This window comes from Grammomys surdaster, unplaced genomic scaffold (assembly GCF_004785775.1).
Source record: "Grammomys surdaster isolate TR1022 unplaced genomic scaffold, NIH_TR_1.0 62, whole genome shotgun sequence".
Lineage (NCBI taxonomy): Eukaryota > Metazoa > Chordata > Mammalia > Rodentia > Muridae > Grammomys > Grammomys surdaster.
In genome coordinates this window covers 1314240-1322983 of record NW_021604564.1, presented here as the reverse complement: position 1 = coordinate 1322983, position 8744 = coordinate 1314240, and the positions used below count along the sequence as shown (strand labels likewise).

Sequence of the window (8744 nt, the reverse complement as noted above, 5' to 3'; positions counted from 1 at the left end):
AGGGAGGGAGGGAGGGAGGGAGGGAGGATCTATGAAGCCTGAGTTGGCTGAGCCTGAACCCAGCATCCAGGAAGCCCTGGGTTTCATCACCACATGAGGCAGGCTGCTAGTCCACTCTCGTCAGCCCAGCACTAGGGGAATGGAGACAGAAGGGTCAGGAGTTCGGGAGTTCAGACTCATCCTTTGCTGCATTGGGAGTTTGAAGCCAACCTGAGTTACTATGAGATGTGGCTCAGTAGGCTGAGCACTGCCTCAAACTCACAAAGCCCTAGCACCAGTTAAACCCAGTGTGGTGGTGCATACCTGCCAACCAAGCGCTGGAGATCTGTAAGCAAAAGTATCAGGAATTCATAATCACAGAATTCAAGGCCTGCCGGGACTATACGAGGCCTTGTCTCAAAAGAAATTGAGAAAGGGAGAAAGAAAGGAGAGAAGGAAGAAAAGAAGGTAGCAAAATGCTAGAGTAAAATGGGCGTGATCCCAGGAACGTCCCACCTTGTTATCTTCTCCCTCCCTCGAGCTATGGAGATCCAGCTTCTGTCCCTTTGTTTTCTCAACCCACCTCTAAGAGCAGGCTGCATCTTAGTGAGAAGGGTCATGGTGAGCTGGGGCCTGCGGCTCAGGCATGGAGCACCAGCCTAGAATCCCACTCTGGGGGGCTGGGATGGCAGCGGCAGAGGACTTTCAAAATGTAGGAGAGATTCTGGGTTCCATGACACTCTCACAAGAAAAACACAAATGCTGAAATATAGGCAGAAAATTAAACCAAGGTGGTACTTGTGGCTGAGGCATGGGCATTGCAAGTTCCAGGTCAGCTCAAGCTACAGCAAGATTTTATCTCAACATTTAAACATAAACTTCTAGTAATAACATTTATTAGTACTTAGATAATGGTGTTAGTAACCAAGTAACCATAACTTTAATAAATGCATCGTGTCTGGGCACACTGGCTGTTCTGGTAATCGGCAGACTAAGGCAGAAGTGTCATGAGCTTGACACGACCCTAGACTGTATAGCTAGATCCTGTCTCAAAGTCAATAACTAACTAAACGGATTTTCTCTTTCTGCCTCAGTTATTTAAGGTTCCCTCTGAGTAGTGGCTTTAAGTTGCTCTAGTCAGGAATTAAGATATTTGAATCAACAATTCTATTACTTTATTAATTGCTGGAACAAAATAACTAAACAGAGTAATAAACAAAAGCAACTTAAGAGAGAAGGCATGGCGGCAGGAGGCTGCTACTGATGGTCACTTCGCATCCTCAGTTAGGAAGTGGCAAGATGAAAGCTAGTGTTCAGCACGCTCTCCTTTGTATTGAGTCCAGGACCCCAGCCTGTGGCATGGACCCACCCACACTCAGGGTGAGTCATCTCACCTCAGTTAATACCCTTTATATAACTGGTGAAAGCTCAGAGATCTGCTTCCATGATGATTCTAGACTAAGGCAGCTGACAACTTCGTGAGCCATCACAAAGACAGTAAGAGGGGTTTGTAGGTCCCTTCTTCATCCTGGTAGACGGCTTGTATCCAGACCATGAGCAGTTTTCCTTTGCCCTGGAAATGTTATGCTGACCCAAACCCTCGTGGTCTTCTGAGCCCACGGTACTGCTGGAGACAGCAGGAGGGAGAAGGACTTGGGCTGGACTCAGAGGCAGCTCCTGGCAACAAATCTGCAGAGTGATAACCGTTGCAAAGCTACAACAGCCTTAAGCTTTCTGTGCACCGTGTCTTGTGGCTCTCCCGCTTGTATTGTCAGACCATTTGTCTTCTCAGATACGTATAGTTGCATCTCTACAACGTGTGTGTGTGTGTGTGTGTGTGTGTGTGTGTGTGTGTCTGTCTGTCTGTCTGTCTGTCTGTCTGTCTGTACCTCTCATTCTCCCTCCATCTCTACCTTTTTCCATCTTTCGGCCTCTTTCACATCTTGTGTGCATATTCACCTCCTTCTTTTTTTTCTTCTCCCATGTCTAACTTCAGTTCTCATTCCATTTAACTTCTGTCCCCAGATCCTCGGAAGGACCCCACACTGCACTGGGGAGCGGGCCCAGCCTTGGGAAGATCCTTCACACATGGACCGGAGCTGGAGAACGGCCAACTGCGTATCTGTCTCGATGGCATCTACAGGCTGCATATCCAGGTGACACTGGCCAACTGCTCTTCCTCAGGCAGCACCCTGCAGCACAGGGCCACCCTGGCTGTGGGCATCTGCTCCCCTGCTGCGCACAGCATCAACTTGCTGCGTCGGCACTTCGGACAGGACTGTACAGTGGCATTACAGCGCCTGACACCCCTTGCCCGCGGAGATGTCCTCTGCACCAACCTCACCCTGCCTCTGCTTCCGTCCCGCAATGCTGATGAGACTTTCTTTGGAATTCAGTGGCTACACTCTTGACCACGACTCCAGGATGGCTTGTGAATATTTTTTTCCTTTTCAAGTTCTATGTATTTATAAATGTATAGTACACATATCTGTCAGCTGATACCTCCATCTCCCCTTTGCCTCCCTACACTGTTGGGTTTCAAACTCTTTTTAACATATCAAAGCGAACCCCTGGCTTCCAGGTTCTCCCAGCATCCCTCAGTTACAGGGTACCGCTGACATACCCTGCCCTCTAGCCTGAACTTTCCAGCCCAGGGTCTGGGCTTCCCCTCCCCCCAGAAAGCACTTCCCTATATAATTCAGATACTGTGCTCCCGTGCTCACTGGCTCCCATCTCTCTTCTCTCTCTCTCCCTTGTCTTCTCTCTCTCTCTCTCTCTCTCTCTCTCTCTCTCTCTCTCTCTCCCTCCCTCCCTCCCTCCCTCCCTCCCTCCCCCCCCTCCCTCCCTCTCCCTTTCCTTCACCCCCCTCCCCTTCTCCCTCCCTGCATATACAGCTCTCTGTCTCCCCACCTTCTGTCTCCCTGTCTGCAAGGCAATTTCCCTGGCCCCATTCTTTGGGACCAGTGAACCAGGACAGCTGGGACAGTTTGGGACAGCTGCCCCCAAACAAACCTGCCTCTTTACTCTCAATTCGGCTTGAATTGGCTTATTTTGTCAGTAGAGAAAACCTATTGCAACCCATTTCCCTCTCAGCTTCATGTCCTTTTTTTTTATTTTAATTTTGTTCTTAGTAATACTCCTCACCCAGTAATATGGAGGAGGCCTGTGCAGAAGCTGTAGGCTTCTAGGTGGGAAGTGAGCACTCTGGGCTTGACCTTCAAAGCTCCCTGTGATAGGTCACAGCTAGGCCACACCTCCAAAGGGTCCACAGCTACCCTAGATTCAAACCTGAACATTGCAATCCTGGTCCACACAGGCCCCTGGGACTCTCATAATAGAAAATGTATTTAATTCACAGTCAACATCCCCCACCCTTAACACCTTCAGTGTCTTTCAAAAGACTGAGTTCAGAGGCAGCAGAGACAGCTCAGCAGTTAAAGCACCAGCTGCTCTTGCAGAGGACCTGGGTTTGGTTCCAGCACCTACTTGGCAGCTCCCAGCCAGCTCTGACTCCAGCTCCAGGGAACCCAACACTCCATTCTGGGCTCTGTGGGCACAGTGCACACATGGTGCACAGACAGACAAGAAGGCAAAACACCCATGCACAGAAAATTTTTAAAAACTGAGGCCTGGGCCAGGCAGTGGTGGTGCACACCTTTAATCACAGCACTTGGGAGGCAGAGACAGGCGAATTTCTGAGTTTGAGGACAGCCTGGTCTACAGAGTGAGTTCCAGGACAGCCAGAGCTACACAGAGAAACCCTGTCTCAAAAAAAAAAAACAAAAAACAAAAAACAAAAAACTGAGGCCTGTCTGACCATCTAAGCCAACTCTTAACTGTGGGGGCCTGTGAAACTAGAATTTAGCAAGATTTTTCCATGGTAGAAAATAAATCCCAACTGTCAAGAGGGAAGAATGGAATAGGGAGGAAGATGAGGCCAAGGCAAGGTGAAACGCCAGCAGTGCTCCCTCTACTCTATGCCTAGGGTGTGTGTGTGTGTGTGTGTGTGTGTGTGTGTGTGTGTGTGTGTGTGTTTAAATGTCAAAGGGTTAAATGGACAAAGGAAAGTTCATCATTAAACACATGGCTAACCTGGCAGACATCCCTCCTCCGGGCAGCATCTTTTTGTGCTCCAGAGAACAGAACACAGCTCTTGCAGTTTGTATGCAGGATGAAGTTGGTTGTTGTTTAGAGCCAGGATCTCTCCAGGAACCAGAAGTGTACTTCTTCAGTCTAGATTGGCTGGCCAGTGAGCTGCCAGGGTTCCACCCGTGTCCACCATGGGCTTTAGACAAGCGCCATCAGACACAAAGTTTACATGGCTGCTGGAGCTCTGAACACAGGCTTCCCCTGACTGTTTACTTCTTGGTCCTATCCAACAGTCTGCCCAATTCCAGTGGATTCTGGGAACATGTTCATTTAGGCTGTAGCAAATATTCACAGGCAGAAACAGTGAGTGGATTAAAAGGAACCTCTGTTCTCTGCCATGTAAACCATAAAAGGATGTGTTCTTAAGTAAGATAAAAATGACCTCAGTGGAAATACACTGTGATGGGAAAGAGCTCTGATTGTCAAGGTTCGAGCACTGTGGTATTCATAAAGCTTCTAAGGGGAATCTCCACCATCCACACAGGATGATGTCAACAGGTGCAGCCTTGAAACTTCCCCTTCAATGACACCCAGCCGGGTAGTAACTTGATTTATGATACTATGTGACAACTGAGAAGGGCCCATGGTGACACACACCTTTAATCCCAGCACTTGGAAGGCAGAGGCAGGCAGATCTGAATTCAAAGCCACCTTGGTCTACAGAGTGAGTTCCAGGGCTATACAGTGAAACGTTGTGGGAGTTGAGGGAGTGTTGATTACTCTTCCAGAGGACCTGGGTTTGATTCCCTGTACTTTCTGGACTGAACCATGCCTGGCCCAAGGCGTGTGCTCCTTTAAGGTGTATTTGTATCACTGCCAGGAAAACAGTGTATTTCTCCTCAGGATGCTGGCATTGTAAGTGCCAGCTCTATTCTGTTTCTGAAGTCTGTGAGTATAAAGTTGGGCATCACGGCACACACCTGTTATCTCAACATTCCCAGGAAGCTGAGGCAGAAGGTTTACAAGTTTGAGGCCAATCTTGGCTACATAGTGTGCTCTTATCTCAAAAAACAAAACAAAACAAAACAAAACAGAGGGGATGGGAGGGAGAGGAAGAAAGGGGGTGTAAGGGGGGAGAGAGACAGGGAAGAAAGGGAGCATGGCAGGAGAGAAAGGGAGAGAAGGAAGAATGGACATGTAAATACATCACCGCTCTGTTAGTCGCAATTTTTTGACAGGGTATCATTTATAAGATGGAATAGTTACACATATGTGCTTTTGAAACTCTGGATCTAGGACACACACACTGCAAGACAGTCACTTCTGTTCAACAAGTTGAGGTCTCCCATCTCCTCAACTAACCATTTCTCCTGCCTGCATGTTTCTGTTTCTGTGGAAATGCCATCAACAGTTGACATTATTGCCATTGTTACTGCTGAAAGTTCCTACAGTCTTGGCCAGGGCCTCTGACTAACTCAGCTACACAACCAACCTTCTGAGCAGCGTCCCACACGTTCACAGGCTTCTAGGAACTTCAGCCTTCTTACTGCCCATGTCTAAGTAACAATGTGCAGTAGCATTTCATCCAGTCTGTACACCCCAGTAATTGATCCGGCTAGAGCTGAAAATAGAGTTTCATTATGATATGTCCCTACATGGGGCTCACCTTCACACCCACAACACTCTCTTGCCCTCCTCTCACTCCTTCCCTCTACCCCCTGCCCCTTTCCTCTAGGCCTCTGCCTTCCCCCAGTAAATGTCCCCTGGCCTCATCAAATTGGCCCTTCTTGTGTATTTCTCTCTCCAACTGCCTAACACTAGAGAAAAGGAAAGGATAGCTTTGAGTCTGTCTATGTTTGTCTTGTTTTAATAAAATGACCTCCATTTCTATCCATAATACAAACATAACTTAATTCCTTTTTTAAAGGTTTTAAAGAATATGATTTATTTATTATTGATGTGTGCGTGTGATTGTCATCACACATGTGCAGGTCAGAGGACAAATGGAAAATCAGTTCCCTCCTTCCCCTATGCAGCAGGTCCCAGGGATAGAACTCCGAGTCTGCCTTTACCACTGGGACAGCTCGATGCCCACCCTGCCCCCTTTTTTAACAGGGTTTCACATAGTCCAGGTTGGCCTTAGTTCATTCTTCTTTACAGTTCAATAAGACAGCTTCATTTTATACAATGTGTATGTAGACCAAATTTTTTTGAAGACTTATTCATGTGTGGTTTTCTGTAGTGAGAGCCGTGCCCACAGAAGCCAGAAGAGGGTGTAGTGTCCCCTGGAGAAGGAGTTACAGATGGCTGTTAGCGCCAGATGAGTGCAGAATTGAGTTTGGTCCTCTGCAAGATCAGCCCAGTGTTCTAACCACTGGACCGTTGCTCCAGCCTCTCAACCTTTTTTAAGAGTCAGGTATGAGGTTGTCATGGTTATGGTTGGCACTTCCTGCCAGTGCTGCAGTTGGACTCCTTTTGCACACTCACTGCTTTTGCACACTCACTGCCTATCTCTATTGCTAAAGAAACAGATCGAACCTCACCAAGAAAAGAATTTTGCTTCTACTGAAACTACAAGCCAGGGCAGCATCTCTGGTGATCACGTTCTTCAGAGTCCAAAACTAGGACTGTGGTGTGACCTCAGCATGTACCCAAGAAATGACACAGCTGACACATGGCAGACACCTGCGCATGATGGTCATGGCTGCTCCATTCACGGTAACCAAGACGAGTGCCAGTCTATGTGCCTAACAATGTGGGTGATAAGGGAAACGTGGCAGCCTGGTGGGAAGCTCCCTTGCTCTGCAAGCACAGGGCCTGGGTGTGATTCCCACAGCACATCCTTAAACAGATAGGCATAACTCAGGGGAGCCAGAGACAGGAGGATCTCTCAGGGCCCGAGTGTGATTCCCACAGCACATCCATAAACAGATAGGCATAACTCAGGGGAGCCAGAGACAGGAGGATCTCTCAGGCCCTGGAGCCACCAGCCTAGAAAAACAAAAACAAAAACAAAACACCAAACTAAGCAAAGCAAAACAAAACAAACAAAACAAAAACATAGCAGGCTCCAGAATCAGAAGCAGAGAGAAATAGGGACAACCCCAGGCATTCTCCTCTGGCCTACTCACAAGTGCACACAGAATTGGGCACACACCCACCACATATTCACATGCATATGTAGATGCACACCACACATGTGCACACACATACCACATGTGCACACACATGTGCACATACCACACATGTGCACATACATACTATATTAATAATTGTTAAGAAAATGTAATAAATGTGCAATGTACACAAGATAAAAAGAAAGTATGTACATTATACAGACATAGATATATATAAAAATTTAAATATGCAAAAATAAGAAAATCTGAAACACAGTGGACTGTATATATTCTAATTAGATTTCTGTTATCATGATAAATCACTGGAAAAAGCAAATTGGGAGAAGAAAGGGTTTATTTCACTTCATAGCTTACACCTTTGGAGGTCAGGGCAGGAACCTTAATGCAGAGGCCATGGAAGAGTACTGCTTACTGGCTTGCTCCTCATGGCTTTCTCAGCCTGCTTTTCATAGGACCCAGGACCACCAACCCAGAAATGTCCCTACCCACAACAGGCTGGACCTTCCCCATCAATTATCCACTAAGAAAATGCAGCACAGGCTTGCCTAAGGGCCAATCTGATGAGGACATCTTCTCAGTTGGGATTCCTTCTTCCCAGATGACACCAGCTTGTATTGAGTTGAAACAAAAACAACCAGAACAAGTAATAAAGAATGACATTATTCCATTTGCAAGGAAATGAATAGAATTGGAAGCTGTTGTATGAGGTGAAATGAACCCCAGTCGAAAAGTAAGCAGTGTGCTCCACCCGTACAGCCCAGAATACATGTATGTACACAACACACACATGAGACCTGAAAACAGAGAAGAGGCAGGAACCAGCAGCGGGCAGGAACGGAGCCAAGCAAAGCGATTCACCTACTGAACAAAACACCATGATGATAGTCCAATAAAATTGTTAAATTAAATTAAAAGGTAAAAGGACAAAAAAATGCAATAAAAAGTTAAATAAGTGAATAAATGAATGCATAAATCAAATTTAAAAAAGGAATATCTAGCCAGGCTCCTTTGCCTATTTTGAAGCAAGTTTTTGCTGTTTGGGTTTTTGTGGCTGTCCTCTGCTTTAGGGTTTGCTGCTGAGCTGTATACATGTTCCCTGTGATTTTCTGACACTAACCACACATGTTGGGCACTCTGTTTTCAGCTGTCTCCTCTCTTCCTAGAGTCTCTCTGTTCACTATATTAATGGTTCCCTGCTACAGGCAGAAGCCTTTCTCTTTAATGAGAATTCATTTTTCTACTTTCTACTATTTTTGCAGGCAATGGCAACAGGTAATGATGTAAGCTGTTGCCAGGTCCATGAGAGGAGGTTTATGTGTCTATGCATATACCCATGCCTCACTGTTTATCTTGGCTTTGAGATAGATGAGAGACACACAGAGAATAGAGTATCTATGAATGGATAGATGAATAATAGACAGACAGACAAACAGATAGATAGCTAGATACATGGACACGTAGATACATAGATATATAGATACATCTTAGATAGAGACATAAATGCATAGGTCAAGAGACAGATGATAAATATATAGACAG

At 46.4% G+C, this 8744-nt stretch overlaps 1 protein-coding gene across 1 annotated transcript in view; it reads left to right on the top strand.

Moving 5' to 3' along the window:
• The window catches only part of Cd70 (CD70 molecule), a 3709-nt gene extending 1243 nt beyond the window's left edge, over positions 1 to 2466 (top strand). Inside the window, exon 3 of the mRNA XM_028765049.1 lies at positions 2005 to 2466. Within this exon, the coding sequence (XP_028620882.1) occupies positions 2005 to 2390 (386 nt within the window). The 3' untranslated portion in view covers positions 2391 to 2466. The remainder of the gene's footprint in view (positions 1 to 2004) is intronic.
• Positions 2467 to 8744: the final 6278 nt, after the last annotated feature.